At 28.9% G+C, this 26,685-nt stretch overlaps 1 protein-coding gene across 7 annotated transcripts in view; it reads left to right on the forward strand.

Moving 5' to 3' along the window:
• The window catches only part of LOC107446399 (cell surface glycoprotein MUC18), a 328,310-nt gene extending 304,558 nt beyond the window's left edge, over window positions 1-23,752 (forward strand). For 2 of the 7 annotated variants that reach the window (XM_043041640.2, XM_043041644.2), the window contains 4 exons: window positions 3,847-3,980; window positions 10,348-10,554; window positions 16,759-17,404; window positions 21,395-23,752. In XM_043041640.2, coding sequence (XP_042897574.1) covers window positions 3,847-3,980; window positions 10,348-10,554; window positions 16,759-16,803 — 386 coding nt within the window. In that variant the 3' untranslated portion in view covers window positions 16,804-17,404; window positions 21,395-23,752. Of the gene's footprint in view, window positions 1-3,846; window positions 3,981-10,347; window positions 10,583-16,758; window positions 17,405-21,394 lie in introns of those variants that run through there. The other 5 variants (XM_043041641.2, XM_071184931.1, XM_043041643.2 and 2 more) reach the window with 4 other exon arrangements.
• Window positions 23,753-26,685: the final 2,933 nt, after the last annotated feature.

Below are 26,685 nucleotides of genomic sequence, written 5' to 3' on the forward strand. Positions count from 1 at the left end.
GAGTTTACGACTACAAAGTTGGATCTAAATTGAGTCAATCTAGCCTTGGTGGAGGACTTTTGATGGAACCTGCATTTGAGTTACGCGTAGAAGAAAAACCTCTCACGGTTAGCTCTGCGGCAAAGGGATTCTAACCCCTGATCCGTCTACTACTAATAATATTTCGCGTTAGCGCTGTGGTCAATATGAGCCGAGAGCAGAATTTATATCAACCAATCACCGTTGGAATCGAACCTGGGTCATCTTATTGTAAAGGGACCGCACTTTTCTCTGAGTTTCCTTTAGTTTCTTTTCTTTGGTTACCAACATTTTTTTTATTTCCTAAGTCCAAAATAAATAAATAAATAAATGAAATAAAAAAAGCGTTCAGTGTATAACTTCAAGAGGTGGTCATAGAAGTTTCAAGAGACAGGAAACGGTGATGTTTTCGATGGTCAGAGAAGTTACTTATAAACGTGAATTTATTTATAAAAAGTGCTCAATTTTTAAAAGTGCCCAGTATTTTTAGTTTCTAATGGTCTCTTAAAAGCAAAAATATTTCTTCTTAAAATTATTCAAATTTATTCTCATTAAATTTTCTCTTTGTTTTTCTTCCTTCTAGTTGTAGGTATGATAGTTTGTTTATGGGAAGTTCTCAAAATTTTAAACGGCAAATGACTTTGCTTGTTTTAGTTAAAGCACTGTAAGTAGCTTGTCAAGGCATCATACATAGAACCATAGTTAAAATTTCAAGCTAGTCAAGAAGTGAACGAAACGTTTTGGATGTTAACGTTCTGGTGATGCATTTTCTTGCATTTTCCGTTCAAGAAACAATTATAACTCGTACTGTTGATAGGAGCAAATCTCTAATTAGAAATTGGATACAGTAGCTGGTCGTAAAGTGAATGGTATTTTAATTGGCTATTTATTAAATATATTTGGCAGTAATACTGCTGTACAATCTGACTCTAGAAATCAAAAAAAAACTGAAACTTAAGTTTTTAGCAGAAACAGAATTTCAGCAAAAATTTCATTATTATTTTGATTTAGTGAATTGTATCTTAATTGGTAATTAATTAAATATATTTGGCAGCAATACTGCTGTACAATCTGACTCTAGAAATCAGAAGAAAAACTGAAACTTAAGTTTTTAGCAGAAGCAGAATTTCAGTAAAAATTTGATTATTTCTGATCAAAATTTCAATTGTATTCTCGAAAGTGACGTTATCATAAGTAAAGCAAGTAGAACGAGACATTTGTTGATTAAGAAGCTAATCAAATTCGACCACACAAGCATGACATCATTTACAGGTATCCAATTTATTCTGGTTTAAATCACATGGCTAGGCATAATCATTTCACTTCTTCTCGAGTTGCAAGTACCCAATTGACAATAATTTCCAATATGATCTTAATTATGATCTTAATTATGATCTTAAACTCTGCTTACAGTGGTTGGTCATAAGACGATTAAAACTTTTATTGTAGTTAAGCATGGAGTGATAATTACAATGTAAGTTCCTTTTTTAGAAGACTAATTTCATAATTCTAAGAATAATTGAATATTGTTATGATATCTGGCACAGAGATTAACTGTTAATCCTCTAATGAAGTAAAAATTCTGATTGAGGATAATTTCAAATTGTAAATAATACACCGATAAATTCTGGTAATATCGATCGGAAAATGTTTATCGTCGTAGTCATTGGGTAGAAGGTTATAAAGGAAAACCCTATTACTTGATTGCTGGATTCAATCGTTAAAAATACGAAAGAAAAAAATCGTTAAAACATTTAAATTTTTAGAGGTTTTTAGATTTTACAAACATAATCTTAATTTAAAAAATCTTTAGATATTTCTTTATTAAACATATTTTTTAAGAAAAAATTAAGATAAAGCTATTTAATTCTAATATTAGATATTTTTATGTTAAATCGTCTTTTATTTTTATTATAATAAATTTTTTACGATAAAAAATTCCAATTCAATAAGTTGTATACATAGCCAAATCTGAAATTCATTACTTTGGGCAACAAATATTTTTGTAAAGACGTAAAATTTTACATAATATGTGTCATTCAAAATTTTATAACTTGCCTTACCAGCAACATCATGAAACTCAGTTTGTTGCATAAGGAAACAGATTTTTTTTTACCTCTAATTTCATAGCTTTAAAGTACATTTAAAGTAAAAACTGCTGCAAACCCAATGTAAACATATAATATTGTTATATTCTCAAAAGAATAAATTATGGTTTAGACATGGAACTTAAATAAAGTGTAGTTAAAAAAATTGTTTTTACAAAGTTGTACAAGTAATAAAACATCTACTTTTGATAGTTAAACTGAGCTGAAAATAGACTAGAACAAGTTTTGAACTATTTTATGTTTTATAAATTCCCAGTAACTTTTTGTAAAAAAAGAAATAGTTTGTATTGTGATGTAAATTGACTGCTTTTAACTTCTTTTTGAAGCTACTAAATGTAGGATATTATGGCAAAATATGAGGAAAAAAAATTCTTTAAATACTTTTGTAAAACCTTTAGAAAACGTTAAACAAGACTATTCAGTAAATAAATATTTTGGTCATTAACTATTATTTAGTTCCATACCGTTATATGCAAAACATTTCTCCGTCAGTTGTTGTTTGAGCTTTATTTTGAACTTAATGCTTTTCTATTGTTGACGTTCTTCTTAAGAAAATATAATGGACTCATAATTTAGAGTCATTACGACGAAAATTACGCTTTTGTGGACCTGCTTTATTCTTTATTCGTCTATTGGGTTTTTGCCCAATGATTTTTCTTTTGTTGGTCTAAAAGTTTGATACAACTTAAATAAACATGCAATAATATTTTTACTTAATAATCGATATATTTGGTGTTGGTAAAAAGGCAGATTCAGTTACGATTACAGTTAAAAATTATGCAAATCTTCTGACCTTCAGTGTGGTGGCTATTAATGTCTCAACACGCCAGTTTTAGGTTAAAATATATTTTACTTGTGCATGAGATATAGAATTAATATAATGGATGGAAGTGTATGCCAGGCTAACTCAAGAATGACGAACCACTGAAGATGAAGAAGTGTATTTTTTCTTTAAAATGTATGCATTAAATAAATAAAACACATCAAAATAAAAATAAGTCGTTTGAATAAATTCCATTGAAATGGTGTAAATATATTCTAAAATTAATAAATTTAAATAATTAGCAAATTTAACTCATTTAATATTTTTACAATATATTTTTTTTATTTTAATATTTTAATCATTTAAAAAAAGGGTTGAAAATTCGAGTAATTAAATATTTAATGATTAGATGCTTTTCCTTAAAAGTGACCCCAGTCCCATTTCATGTATCTTACAGTTATCTAATTTATTTAAAATTCAAACCGATAAAACCGAAATTGATTATGATTTTGTAAATGTTTACAAACAAGAACAAAAGCTGAATTATTATTTTCCAGTAATAAAAATATAGCAAATCTTGTCAAATATGATGGACAGAGATTTTTAAAGCTTACAACAACAGTTTTTGCGTAATACCACATTTAGGAAGCACTCACCATCCAATGAGGTGAATCTGGTTCGAATCCCATCGGTGGCTGGTCGATATGAATTCCGAACCCAACTCGCACCGACTACAGTGCTGACGCATCATAAAATATCATCGGTGGTAGATTGATTATGGGTTAGAGTTCCCTTTCCATCAAACTGACCATGGATGGTTTTCGTGGTTTTCCTATGTTAATGTTATTGACGAAAAATTATCCGCTTTATTAACGGAAAATTCAAAAATATATATTAAGGGGGATTATTACGGAACACTATGGATTTTATAAATATATATGTTTTTTTTATTTATAGTTTACACTCCTGATGCTAAAAGTATTCACTTGGAATGTACCAGGAGAATGAACGAAGAGATGTATAAGCTTCTGAAACAAAAACAAGATAACTATGATTCTTTAATACCAATGAACGATCAAAGTCGTTCAGAGGTAAGTTATAATATTTTTTTTTGTTTACATGAAAAATACTATATCTATAATTTAAGAGAAAACTTCGCATGTAAGGTTATTTTGCTGTACGAAAGTTGTATATACTGCTTAACTTTGGATTGTATATAGATAACAAACCCAATACTATAGTCTATATCAGCAGTTCCCATAAGGTGTTCCTAGGAACACTAGGGTTCCGTTGAAAGATTACGTGAGCCCCAGCAGTTAGTATTTGCCAACCACATGGAGAAAAAAAGTACGGTCAAAACTACTAGAATATGGTAAAATTCACCATGTTTTTGGCTCTATGGGAGCATCAAAAAGAGGTCATTATTTTTTACCTGAATTCTTTTGCAAAAATTGTGATAAAAATTACAATAAAATATGGTTTCATAAGTCACTTTTAACTCACTTTTTCAACTTCAAAGTCTTCCATTTTTTACTGAATGTGTGATAATAAGCGTTATTACTTTGAAAATTTGAATTTCTGGCAAACTGTTATCATACGAACGGAAAAATTACCAAATAAATAGTTTAAATACCGTATATTTTGGTTTTATCAACAAGGAATACGATTATTTTAAAAATATCTTTAAAATACAGTACCGTAAATTAACCAGACATTTTTTCTCTGTGCAGCACTTATTATATTTATATTCTATAAAAAACTGCAATATGGTTATTATTTTGGCATTTTATTGTAAATGTACATGAAGAAACAATTAAGAAAAGACTTATAATTTAATAAAATATTTTTCCATGAGAATAATTAGATAATAATTATTAAATGTATATGCGTTTATATGTAAAAAAATGATAATTTCTCATCAAAGTTTTCATTTCAAAATAAAATTACCAAATTGAGGAATAAAGAATTGCATTTCTCTAAAAAGCATTTTTAACGTTTATTACAGTTCTTTTTTTTTAAAAAAAAAAAAAAACTAAATTTAGCTGATTTTTACTCATTTTCAGCGTATACGAACACATAATATCAATATACACATAACATAATGTCAACAATTTCATAATGTCAAGCATTTCATTCTTGACATAAAACATTTTCAAAGTAATCAGCTATAATTATTATATTATAAAATTTTTTAATTTCCATTTGTTAATGAGGATTTAACTTCACAGCAGTTTTCAGAACAGTTCAATCATTATCAAAATCTAATTATGATCGGAAAAGCGTAATTTCACGTGAAAGCAGGCGCATCGAAAAACAGCTTTAACATACATAAACAATACATTTTGAGAAATTTGCTCTTCAACTATCACTGATGGTTTTTCTATCTCAATAACTAATATTTATGTGTTGTTGCATTCATTTTAAGATACAAATTTCCATTATCTGTGTTTTTGAATATTTTTTTTTTGAAGAAAAATTATAGAGGTATACGTGAAAGTGTTAAGGGCTGTAATCCATATTAAGACCGTGATAAAAAAATTTAAAATTATAATGTTAATTCGATCTCTTGAAAAATTTTACATTGAACCACATAATCTATATATATAAGTTTGAGTCGGAAAATCATTGTACAATAAAAGAAATGTAGCAGGGTTTTTTTTTGTTTAGAGTAAATATTAATTATCTTGGGGTATTGACCTTGTATATGAGCTTGGGTTATTTAAGGCATTTAACAGTAGAATGTCGGACAAAGCCTATTTGGCCCCCTTCGTTTTTTTTTGTTGCTCTTGTCGAAAAATTTAGTATTTTTGGTCGAAAAATGACTTGAATTGAAAAATGACTTGTGCTTATAGGAACTTGTGCTTATAGGTTTAAGTGCTTATAGGAACGTATATACTTAATCTTATACTGAAAATGACAGGAAGGATCGGAGATAGCCCCTTTCGTATTTTGGTATGCACCCCACACCCCAGGAAGTTTTAGGTATAAGGCTCACTTTAGTATATATATGGTGCCCTAGTTTTCTTAAAACAACAAGACCATTTCAGCATATTTAAGATTATTATTTTTAGGGCAAAGGAAATCCAATTATCTAAGAAATTAATGTACATGTATAACTGGAAAGCCAGTGTTCCTTTTAATCAAATATTTTCGTTTATAAAAATGAATAAACTACTATAGGCAGTTTCGATGATTAAGCCTATAATAGGCATATTTACTAAGTTGATTAAGGTTTAAGTTTTATTCTAATTGATCTACATACAAAAATTGCTGTGTATCTAAAAATGCAGGAGGGTTTAGATTTACTGCAGTTTTCAGTCTTTTTATCATTAATTATGCTCAAGAAGTCGCACTGACTATTGTTCAGAGGCATCAGTAGTCATAAACGTTGCGTTTCGATATTTTAAAGTACACGGAGAAAATAATTATGATAAAATTACAGTACAGAATAGTATGAAACTTCTTGCTAAAAAAAAGCCATATTTCTTGTAATAGGAAAAGTAAAATATACTACATTCCAACCATTCATTTGGTAATATCTCCATTCAAGTAATAACGGTTTGTCGGAAATTCTAGTATTAAAAAATATAGCTCTTATCTGCACGCATTTCCAAGTGAATGGTTTCTATGTCATGCTCTTGGGAATCATAAAAAATTTACCAAAATTTTTCATATTTATAAAATTTTATCACAAGTAATAAAACACCGAATTTTATTTAACACCATATTTTATTGACCAATATGCATCAGTTAAAATTTCCGAATTTTTTTATATTCTAAAAGGGGCAGAAATACCATATTCTGATAGTTTTGGCAGTACATTTTCTCTCAGTGTACCTCGCCTAATAATTTTATTTCTTCTTGGAACAAAAAAAAATACAAAAGAAATAACGTAACAAATGGGGAATCTAGAATTCCACAAATTTAATATAAAGAGATTTACTTTCACCGGTTTTATAGCAATCATTTGCACACAATTGTGATTTTGAACAAATCAATAAACAGGGTATGCAAACGACATAAAATTCAAAACCGATGATAGTAATAGCGGTCTCAAAGACTGTTGTATCGATATATATTTTGTCATGGATTTACTGTTCCGTAAAGTATTGTAATATTCCAAGCAAATTGACGCATCCTTATTGGCTAGAATTTGTTTTCTGACAGAATATATGCGTTCTTTGAATGGCTGTGGCATTAAATATTTATTTCGATATAGGGGTAGTTTTATGGTTGTAAAAACAATTTCGCTTAGAGGAGTTTTGAAGTTACTTGAAATGGAAAAAAAATAGAGCATTTTTTTTTATATTTGAAGACATAAGTGTATTATATAAAAAAAAATAAAGCTCTTTTTTAATATACCTTTTAAATTTATTATTTATTTATAAAAGTACTTGACAACAAAGTTGTGAATAGCTTATTGCTCAAAGTTTTGAATTATTTTAAAATGCCTACTATTATGATAACTGATATCTCTTAAAAATAAAATATTCTATTAATTTTTTTTATACAGCTATGCTACCTGACTACATAGAGCTTTAACGTATCACTGCGTTGGGTCAGTTTTACATTCCGCTGTTGGAAAAAAAAATGCTGAAACACGTGATGCTCTGTTTCTGTTGAAAGAAAATGGCAAAAAACGCATGAACTTGAAGCTTTGTAGGGAAAATTCCACAACAATGCATGAAATTTTATTTCTGTTGAAAAAAAAGCTATCGCGAAACGTAAAGTTTTTGTTTTTCAACTTAAAAAAGAAAGCACACTGAGTTTCACTCTTTTTGGAAGAAAGCCACAACAGCATATGAAGTTTTATTCCTATTAAACCCTTGGGGACGGGTGATTCAGAAAAGCATTCGTACAAAATCAGAATCAAGTTGTAATTAAATAAATAAACGGTAACTTAAATGTAGTCGTTGCTAATTTGACAGACTTACTTTGCTTTTACTTTAATTATTGTTAGTTTAATCATATATATAATCAAGGATAGTTCAAAGTATAACTAAATAGTTTTATTTTGAACAAAGTAATGGTGAATTAAATAAATCAAACAATTATAACTCCGCCCACAAATAAACTGCTAAAGAAATACTTTGATTACCAGTTTTATCTTTTTACCCTGATTGATACGGTTTCATGCTGTCACGTATTTGTGACAGTCGGCGCGAAAGGGTTAAAAGAAAACCTCAAAATGAAATATTTCAATATTTTTTCTCAGAAAGCTGTAGCAAAACATGACATTTTACTTTGTTAAAAGGCACCCACATAAACGCATACAGTTTTATTTATGTTTTGAAAAAGCTACAACAACACTTGCAATTTTTTTTCTTTAAAATACTCCTTACTTGCTATCTTCGATGAACTCAACTAGTTTGCCTTATAACACATATATACATACGTATCCTTCTTCACTTCGAATTGGAGCATAGGGATTCTATCATAGTTTTCTATCTCGCTATATTTGTGGTTAGATATTTTTTCAATTCGTTTACAATCATCAGTGCCAGGTATTTTTAGGGTCTTCCCCTTTTTCTAATGCCCTGAGGGTTCCAATCAAAAACTTATTTTACTTTATATTTTTCAGGTTCACGTGGAACGTGACCAATCCATTTCAATTTACGTTTTTTATTTTCAAGATCAATCGATTTCTGTTTCGATTCGATTTCTGTTTTGCTTTTCTAAAGACTTCTGCATTACAAATTTTATAGAATCACTTAATACGCAAGATTCTTCCTAAATATTTCTCAATAAATACTTTCATGCTATTTTTGTATTGCAGTGCTATGTCTCAGATCCATAGAGTAGGTCAGATTTAACAATAGTAATGAAAATTCTATTTTTTGCTTCATTTGTTATGTTTTTGTTTTTACACAATTTATTGAGAATAGCTTAATTGCTTCAGGCTTCGTTTCACCTATTTAACCCTCCGCGTTCGGCTCAGTTTTTATATTTTCCGGTCCTGATTTTTAAGTTACTTTTAGTTTAGTATTTTTCATTTTAAGTAATTTTTTCACCACTAAATATCAAAAATTATAAGTATGATATGAAATGCAACGTTAATTAAAAAGTAGGCGTTACTATCTTCCTTCAACGAATTTTTCTATCTAATTTGCGAAATTCCCGAACCCTCTAGTGCCACCTAGTAGCGAAAATAAGCATCAGATGATGGTTTTGGATGATGGTCGTACACGGGGAAATGGCGGGTTCCGTATTGAAATCAGGGGGAAAATTTCCTCGCCCGTGACTTTCACGTGACCCGTAGTGGGGGACGAAACAGATACCCCGCTCAAATCACGGGTGCCGTACCCGGAGGGTTAATGCATTTTCATCAGTTCATCATAATACACTGATCATAAACTTCTTATAATTTGACTAAAGTAAGAACTCCCCTAGCCGTTCGTCTGGATCCATGGCGGTAACTATGGTAGCGAGGTAAAACTATTGTATTTCAAGTAGGGGTATGGGGTCACTGTTTAAGACAGGTTTTGACTCTTGTCGGCATTCTGAGGTCCATTGTGTTTGCCCTAGGTCCATTGTGCTCCCTAAAATGCGCTATTCTTTTTTCCACAGCAGCGGACGGGCTCTGACTTTGTGGTGAGGGGAGTTCTTACCGCAGACAAACTATAGTTTCTAAAGTTCATAGTTTATGAAGTTTAATCACGCTTCCCAAATAATGTAAACACGTTCTGGGATGCTAAAAAAATAATTGCATGTCAATTTTAAGAACGTGGTAAGCAATTTACTCAGATATTTCAGATCGAAAAAGGATTGCGTTGAATAAATTTAGATAATGTTCTTACACAAATTGAACTGTTTCAATTTACTCAAGGTCTACATTGGAAAAAAATAATGACTTTCCGGAATGAAAATTGCAAAAATATTACTCTTTTCATCCATTTTTTCACCATAAAAATAAATTTGTATTTCGAACAACTCTTTTAATTTGCAAATAAAGTCTTAAGAAATGTTGCACAAAGTTTTTATTACCTAGACCTGGTCTGAGGACAAAAAAGCAAAACAAATATTTCTTCCAGTATTTAAATATATTTTGAAAATATAAAAACCATAAAATTTCTTAAAATCGTTAGTTGATCCTACCCTTTTAAACTAGCATTAACACTGTTTTAAATTTATGACTCGCACCCAGTTTAGCAAATATCAAATTGATATTAAAGACATAGTGTTTTTATCCTAAACTATTGTTTTATCCCTACTATTTTTATCCTAAACCCATTAGTTAATGGACCACTAGGAGTTCAACTGATCAACTTAGTTTGTAAATTCTAATAGCGTTAAGCATTTTGATCTTTAATACTATATAATACTATATTACAAATAGTGCACAATATAAATACGTTTGGACTTTAATTTACATATTATTTTATTTACTTAACTTATTTGTATATGGCTGTGTCTTTTAATAAAGTGTATGTATTGGATGCATATTTTATTTTATTTCAGGTTGTTGAAGATATATCATACACAGATATAGGTGTAAGGGCCTACCATAAAAGGTCCGTGCCATTACATATGGAGCCCCCAACGGAGTATGCAGACGTATACCGACACGGGGTGAGGACGCAAGTGCTTCCCTTGCCGGTGAGCGATGCCCTCGATAAGCATGCCCCTGAGTTGCCTTTGATAAACAATATGCAGCAAAATACAAGGGTACATATTGTTTACCTTTGACTTGTGGGTACATATTGTTTACCTTTGACTGCATACAATTAATCCATTGAAAACTGTTTTCAAATAATAGGATACTTCGCAGGATAACTTTTTTTTATCAATTGTTTTTTTCTATCTATTGATGGACATTTTTAAATTGATGGACAGAAGCAGAACGACCCCTATTTCGAACTCAATCCAAAAATAACAATTGAAATTAATAAACTTGCTGGAATAATTCTGTCCTGGGACTATACCATAGAACATTCATACCTGCCAACTCTTCCGCATTTTGCGGGAGATTTTATTTTCATATTTAAAGTGGTAGTAAATATATACCATTTTTTCTTTTATAAATTAAATTTTTAAATGATTTTGATCACCACTATTCTTACAAAAATTAAGCTTATATATTAATATGCGTTACTATCATGGTTGTCAACTTAATTTTTTTCAAATACAGCACATTTGCTTGCTTAAAATTGAAGTTTTAATTCCATTTTAATACCACTGGGAAAAATGATAATGGAAGGGATTAAAAGTTGGCAGGTCTGAACATTTCTGTATGTAAACATAAAGATGATTAAACTAGTGAAAATACGAATGTAGGTGTAAAAAAATCCAAACCTTATGCACAGATAAAGACATAGAAAGACGTGCTCTAGTACAAATCTGTAAGTAGGCATGCAAAACTGATCACCAATTAATAACAAATAATACCATTTATAGGATAAATTATAAATACAACTCGTTCAACTCGTTTTGAAACAAGGGTCATTAAGGTATTATTTCGCCCAATGCTCTAAATTGCAATTAATTTCAATTTCAGAAAGAATTTAGTTCTTCTGTATGAAATATTTATTTTAGAAACATATCTTTTTAGGATTGCAACTAATTTTGTAATGTTTAATTTTAACAAGCATGCTTTTGGTTAAAAACGTACAATTTTTTATTGTTGGCAGAGATTTTAGTCATGTGAACAAAATGAATATCTAGACAGTTTCCTACATATCGTTACGATTTTATCAAAACAGTAAATAATGTTCTACACCCTAAGGGACAAAGATAAATGGATATTTTTTTGCTTAGTGATAGGATAATATATATAATTATAACTCAGTGATAGGATAATATAATTATTTATGGTAGGTGTGAATTCTTACATATCAATAAATTCTTACTGTCTAGCTAATCGTATAAATTTGGTTTGATGAAAATTTCTACTTTGCGTAGCATTTTTAAAACAAGATACAGAACTTCATCACATAAAGTAAAGACTTTTTAGATGTTGGTTCTTTAATTACGTTAGCGAGTTATTTTATTACAAATTAATTTTTCATTGCTTGTATGTTTCAGCTTACTAAAACATTTATTCCGCAATTATATGGATCATCCTTGTTGCATATATATGTAAATAATCGATTATACTTATTGTAAATATGCAAGCATATATATAGAGAACCAGGTACTTTACCATAGTACAATGTTGTAAGTAAACATAAAGATGATTAACCTAGTAAAAATATGAATGTAGGTGTAAAAAATCCAAACCTTATGCACAGATAAAGACACAGAAAGACGTGCTCTAGTACAAATCTCTAAGCAAGCATACGGGAATGATCTCCAATTAATAACAAATAGTAACATTTAGGGGAGAGTCGGGTAGCCCCGCCCACTGTCAATTTCGTATGTATAGAATATTTTTTCAAGTCAATTGGCCATCGGACATTAATTGTTGTATTAAAAAAATATTATTTTCAAAGTTTCAAATATTTATGCAGCTGTTAACATGGTAAACAATAGTTTTGAAAATATGTTGAATACAGTAGTCATGAAATTAAGAAAAATTGGTTGAATGTTTCGATTAAACTTTATTTTAATACTAAAAAAATAATTTTTTCGATACATGCAGCATTAAAGTACGTAGCCTTAAGTTTAATTTGCACGAAGAAAGAAGTTTTTATGTGAAAAATTGCTCGAGTAATTACAAATTTACAAAAAAATTGGATTTCGGGTAGCCCCGCTCACATGAATGTCAGGTATCACCACCCAATTTTATTTCGTCGATAGATGTACGGTTGCAAAGATTATTATTTTATTGCTTCAAATTTGAATGTTATATGCATTTTTAACAACAAATAGTGTTGTTATTAAATGATTGTTATTAAATGATAGAATTCACTAAAAGTATATAAATATGTAATAAATAAAATAATTTTGTGATAAAAATGATAAATGAGATTTATCTATTGTCAATACCTTGGTCACTTTCATTTACACCTGAAAAAGCAGTCAAAAAACATAATTTTTGTAACTGGGCGGGGCTACCCGACACATTTTGAAAAGAGCTGAAAAACATATTTTATTAAATTTCTATTCTTTTTAAGTTAAACTATTCTTTTTTTGGTTTATTCTTTTTGAATTATTTAATTATATGATAAAACAATAGAAACATACAGAAATATTGATTATTACTCAATATTATACAGAAATATAAGCAATACTCTTTAAGTGATCGGGGTTACCCGACTCTCCCATATAGGATAAAATACAAATACTCCATTCAACTCGTTTTGTAACAAACGTCATTAATGTAGTATTTCGCCCAAAGCTGTCAATTCCAATTAATTTCAATTTCAATTTTACCTTGATCAAATTCCATTAAAATTTTCCTGAAATTATTCCAGCAAGACAAATGGAAAACTCCCCAGTTGAAGAACGCCTAATTAATTTTTATTTTAAGAAATATCTTAGAGCACCGTAGAAAGCATTTAATTTGTTTTCATTCGAGAATAAATTAATTCATGCATTTATGCTAAATGAGTTCAATGAAATAAATGTATGGAAAATGCTTAGTTTTAAGAAAAGCCTTCTTTAAATCCCCTGCTGTTCTGCAATTTGTTAAACTTGAGTAAGAAAAATCAAAAATCCTTGTTTTTAAAATCTAATTATTCGAGACACCGCTTAAGCCGATTAAGCAATTAAATTCTTTGTATAATAATTACTTCCTGTCAAAACAGTTTACAGAAAGTTATTACTAAAGACGGTCGTAAAACTCTAGGTGACCTATTTAAGGCTCCTTGCGGAGATTTAAGAGCAAAAATTTTTACGATTAATTATCGTGTTTGTGAAGAGATAAAAAGTGCCCAGGGCAAAAATATAAAAATTCTTTTTCAATAAGATTATCGGCTGAGTTTGAAAAGAAAATCATCATTAAAGGAAATGTTTTATTATTGAAATGCAAACAAAAGTTTTATTACTTTCAATAAATTAATTGAATTATCTACAGAAGGTGATAAAGCGAATAAATTCTGAGTTAAAATAAAAATAAAAAAATTAAGAGTTTCTAACGGGATGGTGACCTTTAAATTTCAAGGTGTGAGTTTTATTGTTTATTAAGTCGATAAAGTTTAAATAATTTATCGTCTATAAATTTTAAAATTTGAATATATAATTTAGTGCCTATTCCATTTATTTTTAATGCATTTTCATTCAATTTCATAAATAAGCATAGAAATCAATATCCCTTTTTTTTTTAATTTGGTGTAATTTTACAGCTCTAAAAGGACATAAATGTTGAAAAAATATATAATAGATAAAAAAATAAATATATATATATATAATAGAAAAATATATAATGTTTAGATCCATTTTGAATTTAGTATTAATTCTTAAGGATAATTGATGATTGTGGCTGATCCATATATTAATCATTCAATTAAATAGCAAAAAATCCATTTTTTAAATCCTTTGTTTTAACAAATTTATAATTAATATGAAAATATGGGAGCATACAAATCTTAATACAGATCGGATGTTTCTTAATTTTTAAGAATGTTTTATTATTTTGAAATTAATATCCAAATTAGTTTTAATTTATATAAAAAATTAAGCATTGAAAATACAGTTTTAATATTTAAATGTATGTTTTTAGATTATTATTATAGTCCTCTCAAAAGTATGCTAAATGTGAAAATTTCCGAATGATTAAGCTTTAATTATATTTTACAACTTTGCAGTAAAATATATTAGAAACAAAATCTTAGCAAAACACCAAAAAATAAATGTAAAAAAAAAATAGATTAATAAAATAAATTAGTGTTTTATTTGGTATTATCTACGAAAAACCATCATATAAATTACCGTAAATACGAAAAGGCATTTAAAACAATGAACTCGTATTTCGAAATATTTTCAAATGTAACTGTATTATGGCTTCCTCTTTTTATAGAAAGAAAATCTTGCCTAATCAAAGAATATAAATATTAAGAGAAGGAATTAAAATTAAATTTTTTAGTTACTTTCTACTTATCAAAAACAAAGCAAGCATACAATTTAATAGCTGAACTATCCTCTTTGTGTTGAATTGGCACGTCAAGTCTCTATTATTTTTCTCTATTCTCCCTTTATCCACGCAAAGACCTTATCAATCCAGCTACGTTTGATTGTATTAAAACACCATATCAACACAGTTACTTTAAAAAATGGGTTCTCCTGGAGAGTTTGAGGATAGAAGAGCGAGAAATAACACTTCAATGGATCCCAGGACATTGCGATATCTACGGCAAGGCACTCAAATAATTCAACAGCCAAGGACTCTTAAATCCTTTCATTCGGCAAAACTCTATATCAAACATTTTATGAGATTTCTCGTATTTCCTCAAGAAGTTGGGGGAGCAGCTTAAAACAGGGTATTGCCGATAAGCCCCGAAATAAAGCTGTTGCAGAATTCAGACTTGCGGTGGGCCATGATTGCCTGGCGAACCACCTCTGCCGCATTTGCATTCTCGCTGAAAGAAATTGCCTGTTATGCTCGAATAATGAACTTATAGACAGGAACCATCTATTGAGATGCTCGGCTCTGCGTGGGGACTCCGAGCTGAGGCGCTACTGGAGTGCCCGACATCTATTAACTTTTTGTTCACTGATTTTGTAAGAGTTTGTCATTTTCTTTTGCCATTGGAAATAAAATAAAAAAAATTAAAAAAAACTTTATAAAATGGACGAATATCCATACCCCTAATTGACGTGAACGCGCCCTTCCTACACTGTTAGAACTTCCATTCTAAAATTACGGTAAATTAACCGGCAAAAGTTTGTCCATCCATTCAACAGTTATCCAATTAACATCGAATTATATTTAACTAATGAACATCCAATTGGCAGTCAGTAATCCAACTAACAGCAAACGTTAAGTTGAAGAACGTTTTTTATACAAATTTGTAGCCATGAATACAAATTTATAAACCTATATATTTTTAACCGCTTACAGCTACCATGGTTTCAAAATCATAAAAAAAGAAATTTAATTGAATATAGGAGCTAGGCCTTTCGTTAAACAATGGGTTAGATAGGTTATGATTGAGTTGTGTTTTATCAGATGAACCGTAAGAAAGTGTGTTAACTAATTTATCTAGTTGTTTCACATTTAGTAAGAGGTTGGAAATACTAGACTTTTTTGTGTTAAGTAGATTTACGGTGCTGCCATCTATGCGTAAATGAGAGTATCATATTCTAACCGTCCAGGAGTGCTCTGAGAGCACTCTGACAACTCTGCATATATTGAAGGGAATAGTAGAAATACTGTTATGACGACGTTGGTACTTTCCTTCGGTCATGAGATTGCTGTTTAGACCTCTCAGCTGTATTATATACCTCAGCTGTTAAGGAACTAGGTGGCTTCATCAGGTGTTCTAGTTGGTGCAATAAAATTTTAGTTTTTTAACCGTATTAGGTGAGAGTAGTTAGTAAAAGGTTTTTCTCACAGTAAACAGTTTATATGCCATCTTGTTTTATGGTTATTTTACCATTTTGTTTAAATATGTTAAAATAACAAATAAATTGTCATTTAACCATTTTTCCGAGATATTTCTAACAGTGTATAAAGTGGTGAATTCTAGCTTAGCGTCAGCAATGGCTTACTATCTCCATGAACCATAAGACACATCAAAAAAGTTTAATATATATATTAACATTTTTCAGATTTTTTTGGCGTCATTTATTAACGAAACTTAATTCTCAGCCGAAGTAAAATATTTAGAGTTCGGATTAAAGAAGTTTTTCAGATATTTCTGATTTGTAATTTTAATAGTCTAATAAAAGAAAATTTTAGAAAGGTACTTGAAATTATGAAATGCATGTCTGAAGCGTAATTGAGGCTTTTCATATTACAATATAATATCTAATTTTTTTTCTTAATTTCAGGAATGTATACGAGGGGACCGCATCGTTGCCACAACTCCGTTATGAACTTTTTAATGGCGTCTACTAAAGCTGGTCCACGTTCAAAAAAATATGAAGAAAAAAAACTTAAATTTTAAAACTTTGCTAAAATGCTCAAAAACTTTTACGTTTGTCACCAAAACAAAGCCAACGTAAAATCAAGAATTTGTTATTCCAGCAGCATCGTTATTTCTCATGGCTTTGGCCAAATATATCAAATTTTCGTGATTCTAAGCATATATTTGTTACAATTTGAGTGAAAAAAATAACTATATATCTATATTACGATTATATATAAAAATGTTATGGAAATTCAAAGTTATTAGATTAATGTAATATATTATATTCATACGAAAAAGAATGAACTCAAGCTCAATTTTTATGGATACAGACAAAATCTCTTTTTTATATTATTCACAAGTGAAAATAGTTCAAGATACTTATTTTGTTCTTCTCAAGTCTAATGAAACTGAAATGATGACTAACTTTGTTTGATAAAGTTTGGAAACGAAAAAAACCACAAGTTTATCATCTGTACATTTTTTCACTTTCCTGAAGCTTGTTGAAAATATTTTCGAAACTAAGAAGAAATCCAAGTATTTGATCACCTTTGGTGTACTATATACAGGTATTGAACAAAACCATAATTATTTAGTTTTCTATGTTAAAAATATGATCATGTATCTTCACACCAAAAATGATAGCAACAGTTTTACACCAAAGTTGTGTAGTACAACACCACATATAATTCTTGGTTCTTGGAGTTATACTTCACCAACAACTAATGATAGTTCCTGGTAAAGTGAAACACCATGAACGTTATTACTTGATTAAAAACTTCGTTTCCTTCAAAAAAGTTCCTCACCAATTCTACGTAGCGCGTGGAATTTTACCCTGATTTCCTCCTATCGTCCTTTGTGGGTATCCTTGATCTGTTTTCTCATCTTTTTTCTCTTTAGGCTACTCTACTTTTTTACAGTTTTGTTTCTCACCTTTATTTTTTTTTTTCATTTTTCGTTGGAAAAAATACAGTTTCTAATTGAAATCACTTTTGTTTCTTCTCAGTCTCGTCTGGATTGTCTTGAAAATGGAAGCCTATTTTCAAGCGCTTGAAACATTTTGATTGTTATTTCCATTTGTATATTTTTGAAGGGAAGGAAGTTATTGATCAAGTAAAAAAATTCCGTTTCAGTTTCTTGGGGCTATTTATTTACTACCAATAATGTTATTCTATACTCCTTGGCGTGAAGTAACTGCTACCCTTTATGTTATAGTGTAAAATTAAATTAGTACTATTTTACTAAAATGAGTACTATTTTTTTTTGAGTACTAGTTTTTTCATACTCTTCATATCCAATTGCTGTTTTAAAAATTTCATTAAAAGTTAAGCCTGATTAAGATGTTTTTCTAGGGCTCTTTTGTCATTTGAAAAAAAAAAACATAGTGAATAATGAAAAGTAATGCTGTGAGTTCTCTATCTTTATTTATAAATGTGAAGCTAATTTTACCTTTTCTAACTAGCGCCTAATATACTGTAAAATATTTTGGATCAAATTACATCGCAAAAATACCGGCACTGAAGCTGCCGATACTTTTTAACGTAGCTTGGAACGAAAAATTACGAATGGATATGGAACGAAAAATTACGGTATAATATTTTATGTTTAAAACGGATTTTAGGTATTATGCACCCAAAGAGCCAGTACTTTATACCGTATTTTGATCCGGAATTCTTTACAGTTTATGATGATTATAATCGTGACCTTAAATTATTTTTATAAATTGTGAAACAACTGTTTGTAAAAATTAAATGCGCTTATAATAACAATTTAAGTAGTAATTTTATTTTAGTTTTATAGTAGTAATTTTGTAGTATAATTTTATAGTTTAAGAAGTAATAGCGTTTAAGTAGTAATTTTAAAATTTCATTATTATGGATTATTAAAATACGTTATAATTGAGATTAATTGTTGATTTTTTCGTTCGTTGAAAGTTTAAATATTGGTAGAAAAATTTTGACAAAGTGGTGTCAATTTTTTCATTTAATTTCTTATATAGTTCAAATAGTTACCCTAAAAAACACTCAATTTTGTTTTGGCAAGATGCTGCTTATAGTTTAAAATGAAAAATTCGTTTAGATTTTAAGACACTCAAAATGGTTTTAAAGATCACTATTTTTATTTATTTCTTTGACAAAAAGTAAAATTATTTGAAAAAGTACGAAAAGTTATTAACCACATCACATATTTAGAAATATACTTTTAATGAAAACTGAAAAAAATAATATACTCAAAGTATATTAAAATATTTTTTTAAGAAAAAATATCGTTTGTAGCATTACTTATAATACTAATCTAATATGGAGGCTTCATAATAGTTATGCTAAAAAAAATGTTTTAAAATTTTAATTTCTGTGTCCACTTTTGTGTTTGAAAACTGTAAGGCGGAATAATTAATATTAAAATGTTTTTTTTTAATAGTGATGATCATTAAACATTAACTCTATACGATAAAAGCACTTTTTAATTTAAAATGCAAATGAATTCATTAAACCACATTTTAAAAAAATGGTATTTAGTTATTCCAAAGAAGTAGCGTGAAATGTAAATAAATTTAAAAAGGAATTAATGTGCGAATGGGGATGAATAATTTTTATTTGATTACAATTCTTAAGAAAGAAAAAAGAATTCATTCTAATAGCTATTTTCAATTTCCTTCCAAGCATAAAAATTAATAGTATAACATTTTATTTTAAAATTTTTTTATACGAATAGTTCATGCGTATTCCCAATGAGTCAATTATAGCATTATAAATTATAAAAATGTAAAATCTTTTTTTTTGTTGGGCGGAGTTATAATTTTTAAAACACTTAACAATGCGTTGAAATTTTAATGCATTTAAACAGATTGGTATTTATTTAAAAAATTCGCTTGGATGATTATCGTCTGGCGAGAATTTTTCCCCTGACACGTGACTGTTACGCATGCAGACGGAAAAAAAAGCTTGGTTAAATTGAATATAACGAAACTTTTTTAAAAGAAACTGTGAGACAAATTGAAAATAAAAACTAAATTAAATGACTAAATAAAAATATAAATTATTTTCAGTAATGTTTCAGTTCTGGAAACTATTTATGATTTTATGCTTGTTAAATATTTTTGTATGTTTGTGTTAGAAATATAAACTGCTTATGGATTTCCATCGAAAAAATTGAAAGTTAAAATGTTGTTTAAATTGCATCTGTTTAAGTAAGTTCGTTTTTTTTTTCAAATTGGAATTTTACTTATAGTTTTATTTTTAGCAATGATAACTAATTTCACCCTTACAGTACTAATTTTACAAACACAAATAATGGCTAATCATTATATTTACAAACTTCCATTCAAGAAAGTTAGGTTCTTCATTAAACATTTTTTTCTTCCGTTCAATGAATATAAATATGCGTTAACGTAAAAAGATGCACAGTACCCCAAGAAACTTTAAACCAAATATTTGGATTCTTATTTACTAAGTACCAATCTTTATGGTTTGTAGAGACACTTAATACGTAGTATTGCAGGGAAACGAGAGAAAAAACCTTGGAGTGCTCGATAATAGGCGCTCACTCTCAAGATTCGTCGGAAATGAATGATATAAGCAAAACATATGTGAAAGTGAAACCGAAAAATTACCGACTAAAGCAAGGGAAATAAAATTACGTGAAAAACTAGCTTAGAAAAGCCGTTGTCGTCCAGAGAAAATATAGGACGGGATGCATTTCCAAGTGCAATGAAGGAGTAGAGCTAAAATTTTGTAATTGAATTATTTTATTCTAAGTTCTTACTTTTTTCCAAACATTTGGCTGTAGACGGACCTGCTTCTCAAATTTTTCTTCAAAATTACTCAATTTGAAAGTAGTGTATAATCGGGAATTGCAATGAATTCTACCCAAAGACTCAACACTTGAATTATTAAATTGTTATTTTTACAAGTGCTCTAATGTAGATTTTCTAATTAAACTTACGTAATAATTGATATAATTGAAAATGATAATTTTTTTTAATTCTTTACTACACTGAGAAAAAAAAGTATGATCAAAACTTCTGAAATGTGGTAAAATTTACCATGTTTTTGACTCTATAAAAAGCCGAAAAGCTTGATAATTTTTGCCAAAGCTCTTTTTTAATGAAAGTTTTGATAAAATTAGCAGAATACGGTGTTACTACAGAATTGTTTGCTAGTAAATGTTGTAAAATTTGTAAACCTTTACATGATACATTAGAGATTGGTAAGACATATTATATGGTTAAACATACTATTCAGTTTTGTATTTTTTCCAAACTCTGGGTTATAGGAGTAGTACTTTTGAAAACTAGAATTTTCTACAAACCTTTCCGACCGTACGAACGGAAAAAGTGCCAAATGAATAATTGAAATACCGCATATTTTGGTTTTATTACCAGAATTATGGTATTTTTCTTACTAGAATGTCATTACCATACAAGTACGGTAATGACACAAGAATGTTTTCTCCTTGTTTTATTTAATTTTAATATTTCTTTTTATTCCAATTAAAAATTAAAAAATATAATTATTAGAAATCAAAATTTTAAAACACATTTGTATTTTTGCTTTTAGATTCAAGCACGTGTTTAAAGGTTTTGCCACTGCCCGGAAATGATTTCTTTCTGCATGCTCTGGACAATAAAAGGTGTAAAAATGTTTTAAGCTTTCTTTCTTGAAGGGCGATGTTAATGAGAGATGTGATACAGAGTTTAAGAAGCATTGACATTTTATATCTCCCATCTGCATAGAAAATGACTCACTGCTTTCTTAAAATATTGTTTAATGTTCTAACTTCCATGTTTTATTTAATTTAGTTCTTTTTAAAAATTAGTTACTTTGAAGGTATATATATATGTATTCAATTATGTTTTAATTTTTAGCATATTTGTGATGCAAACATTTCCTTAAGATATGCTTATTAACTAGTTTTGTTGAGAAAATATTCCATAGAATTAACACTGTTTTCCTCCATTGTTAGAAGTGAATTCTTGTTCATACGAATGGAGAGTTATTATCATACTGTTTTCAGAACATCTTTCAGTTTAGAATCTAAATCAGACCTGTAAAAAAGTTTTATTTTCATGTAGAATCAGAAAATATCATCTAAGGTTATATGTTTTTTTTAAATAAAACACAAAAGGGAAAATGTTAGAAAAATATTCCAAAGAATCAGATATTTTGGTCTTAGCATAACTCTTAAACATACATTTGCTGGTTATATTTTCATTTTAATTTCAGGGTTTTTTTTGTGGAAAAGAAGGAAGATTCATTAGGATGTAATTTAGTTTCATAATTATTTGCAATGCTTCCCTTAATAAAATGTGGACGCGTACGTAAAAAATACGTATAGTTGAGCTCTGAATCAGAGTTATAAAAAAAAGTGTAAGGAGTAATTATTAATAAGGAGTAAACCAAAAACGTATTACTGATGCATCAGCACGCTTCAACAACGAGTAGTAGTCCGATATTTAGTGGCAAAAGACAGTCAACCAGTCATCGCTGTAAAGTGGCTTTTTCTGGCATTGTTAAGATGGGCTGTGCATAAATGATGTAAACGTTTTCGCATAGGACATTTGTCAATTTAAACTTATTTCCGTGTCCAGGACTAGCAATTATCACTATTACCAGCGAATTCATTGTTGTTGTTGATTAAATGGCTATGTGTAATAGAAAAGCTATGACTCGTTTCATCCATACTGCACTCCGCCTCAGGAAAGGAACTGTGAAATTTCCTTCAACATCTAAAACTTACTATGCATTATTTTTTTCTGAACACATTCATCTGTCCTACGACTTTACTTTCACTTTGAATGCTCTCATGGGGACTGACTAATCAATTTTACGCATTTCGAAGATCGTAACTTCTATCTTCTTTTATAACCATGAATGATGCTGCAGCTATGGCTACCAATATAGGACGTGACATGCGTCCACTTTTGATTCGAGTAATACTTATGTTTTCTTAGTTGTGCGCGATTCAATGGTCAATTTTAATTTGTTTTTTTTAAATAAAAATTAATTTAACATAAGATTTTAAATTACCAACCTTATTAACCTATGAGTTTAATGCTAAGATTACCAGCCGATAGTATCTCTAAAAAATAATAACTAACCAATTTTTAACTTTGCGATTTAAGCCTCTTTTTAAAAAGAAAATACGTGCTGTTCTAAGATTTTCCGAACTTTTCCTAAGCTGAAAATAATGTTGCATCTTCACCTTTTTCAGACCTGGCACAAAAGTGTTGTTTTTTCTCTTCCCAGAACAGTGTGTTATTGTTCAAAATGCTTATCTTAAAAAAAATGAGCAATGATTTTTCAAAAATTTTTTATCATTTTCTTATTTATTTGAATAATAACTAAAAAGAATAATATTAAAAGTTTTACAACGTTTCGATACAAATTTGCTTATTTAAGTATACTACATCCTAAGAAAAATAGCTTTAACGTTGAATCATAATAAAGGTCTATATTGAGCCATATTATGGTCCATTGCAGATACATTAAACTGTAATATAGTTCTAATTCATTGCTGCTTTATTCGACGTGCTTTAAAATTTATATTATTTCATACGATTTGACCCCCACGTATTAAATAGAATAAAGTACAAGAACTACTGGTAGTGGAACAGTGTGAATACATATGAAATTAATTTCGTATTTAAATTTATTTCACCACTTTGTTATATGATATAATTTTCAATTTTTTAATTTTCTGTAAATATACCTTCAAAACACTATGTTGATTAGTTTATATTAAACTTGTGCTATTTTTTTTTTGTTTAAGGATGGTATTTATATCGGAAATCACCGGTTTTGAACTTTTTAGTGCTACCTATTCGGGCTTCAACGTTGAAATGTATAATTACAACCATTTGGAAACAAAAACATTGTTTATCTACAATATTAAGAAATAAAGTTTTTTTACGAAAACTTGTCTATTGTCTTTGTTAGATAATGAGAGGGTGGTAAGGAGCACGTAATTGATTTTATATTTTAATGTCGCGTTTGCAATATGCTGTATCGTATACTGAAGTGTCATTTATAAGTACATAGATGGGGCAAATAAATTACTTGAAACATAAAAATAAAAAAAAAAAGAAATGTTTTTAATTTTGAATTTGCTGAAAATATTATGTGCTTTAATACTAACGGGTTTTTAATTCATTTGGAATAAATTTTCTATCATATTATAACTATTTTTTAATAAATTGTTCTTTTTTTTCTTATCTCTTGATTAATTTTTAACAAAAAATTCCATTATAAGCATAAAATAGAATACTCAATCCTGAAACAGCGTTAAAGTAATCTGAAATACACAGGGTTGCCCAGTTAGGAAAATATTTAAAGATTTTAAGTATACTTTTAGAATATTTGTCAGCAATAAAGCATCAATATTTAAGAAATGAACGAACGATTCTAAAAAAAATCACAAGAATAAATCGTAACGAGGGTGACAGGAACAGCATCAAAATCTGTTAGATGTAATTTGGATGTATATCTGATAATCACCTTTAACCTTTTTTCTGTACCATTTGATAACCAAACAGATTTTGATGTCTTCCTTTAGTACCATATAAAATAATTTTAATAGCACACTGAGGAACGATATGATCAGAACTACTAGATAGATAGGTAGGTACATTATTTACGTCACATTACAGCTGTGAAATGGGCTGTAATCGACTGTCTATTAAACAACCCTGAGGATGATCTAAAGACATGCCATCACGTTTTTGTGAAGCCATTTCCTGAATTTAGACATAGATCTGAAGGGGATGGAAATTTTCACCTTATCGCTGCACCTATGCTACTGCACAGTGACAGACCAAAGGTCTTATGATTCCCTAGATTATAAGAGCACGTATATCGCATTTACTCTATGGGTCTTAGTAGAGTCGAGGATTGAGCACCAGCCTCTCCGGTTCGGAGTTCGATTCTCTAACCGCAAGACTACCACGGCCTCTGAAACTACCAGAATACGGTAAAAGTTAAAGTGTTTCTCGCTCTGTGAGAACAGCGAAAACCTCTATAGTTTTCACAGAAGTTCTTTGGTGTTAAAATATGGGATAAAATTAGCTAAATACGATAAAATTTAGTAATTTCACCATGAAACCAGAAAGTATGATATAAGAATCATTTGCTCGGTTAAAGTTCATTTTAAGTTTTGCAACTTTTACTAAATGTCTGGTAATAACAACAATAATTTTGCGAACCAGAATTTCCTGTATACCGTTACCAAATGAATGGAAAGATTGCCAAACAAATAATTGTCACCAAGTATGATGTAATTTTTTTCTTTTAGTTTAAACTAGAAATATATCATTTCCATGCAGTACGGTAATTTAACTAGATTTTTTGTCTCCATGCGCTGCAGTTTTTCCCTCAGTTTTAACTCTTTTCAATTTAGCTTTTTTTCCGCACATTTTCACTTTACTTTCGACAAGGATTCTAAAATGCCGTATGAAATTTGCTAACTAAGATTCATTTGTATACAGTTAAAATCTCACTTTGTCATTTTTAATAGTGATACGAAAACTCTGTTTTCATATTAAAAAGAAGACATGGAAGAAAGGAAATATAATCATGGAAAAAATTGTTCTGAAGTGACAGCTTTAATTAAAATAATCAATACAAAAAAAATTCGGAAAAGATCTTAACTTGCATTCTAGTTTAAATGATGTCATTTCTTTTTATCATTTAGGCAAAAAAATATTCGAATCATGAAAGAAAAATTAATGGAAGAAGAATCTGAAATAACTTGTTAACTTTAATTGTTACTAAATATACTGAAAAAAAAATAATGTATGCAGTTAATCACCATTTACATTAAGCTAAGTCCTAGTTTTATCTTATTTTCACAGATGCAATACATAATAAAGTGAGAACACGTGTCTTCATAAATAGTTGAAACCTGTTTTATGGCGTACTTACCAGTGAAAAAATGAAATGTCAAAGACCTTCTGTGTTTTATATTCCTCGTGCTATTTAAAGATCCTAGGTAAAATGTCCTTTCTGCTATTTTTTGCAACTTTCAACTAAAACCAGTTTTTACGACTATACATAATTTGTAGCTTTAGTAGCGAAACTGCACAACTATGTCAAATAGTTATACGAGAGTAAGACAAAATTAAAAATCGGTGAACCTTTTGAAGTAAAACAATTAATCCCCACAGCATTAAATGAGCAAATTGTTAAGAACTTCAAAGAATTTATATCGACGAATCTGTGAATTGGAAAAAGTCAAATCAATGGTCAACGAATCAATTGATGAGTTGATGGAAGAATCAGCAAACCAAAGTATTATTCAGTAAATGATGAAAGAGCAAATCATTGAATTATGGGTTAATGAGACGTTAAATAAATGAAAGATTTGATCACTGCAATGGAGTTTATAAACAAATAAGTAAACTTCCTAAATCATTCTGATTCTATTATTAATTTGTTGTTTCTTTAATCCAATTAATTGTTTTCTTTTAAATTATTTTTGTTTGAAACAGATTCTTCTGTGTAATTATTAACAAAAGTACGAAAATATTATTAGATTGTTTATGAAATAATATTAAGGAAAAATGCTAATGAAATTCTAGAAAAATCAGTAGTTATTCAAATGAATTAATCACAAATAAAATTTTCTGAAATAACTTTCTTAAAATGAAATAAATCATTTTACATAAATTTTCTTTTAATATTAGGTTTCGAATTTTTTTTTTATTTCTAAAAAAAAGAATACCTATGAAACTTAAAATTTAGTTTACGTTTCACATATTTATATCCTTAAATTTATATTTCATTGTTGAAAGCAGGTTTGCGAGTTCCCTAAAAAAAGTAAAAGTCAAAAGTAAATATAACATAAAATATACAAT

This window comes from Parasteatoda tepidariorum, chromosome 9, assembly GCF_043381705.1.
Source record: "Parasteatoda tepidariorum isolate YZ-2023 chromosome 9, CAS_Ptep_4.0, whole genome shotgun sequence".
In the NCBI taxonomy this organism is placed as follows: Eukaryota; Metazoa; Arthropoda; class Arachnida; order Araneae; family Theridiidae; genus Parasteatoda; species Parasteatoda tepidariorum.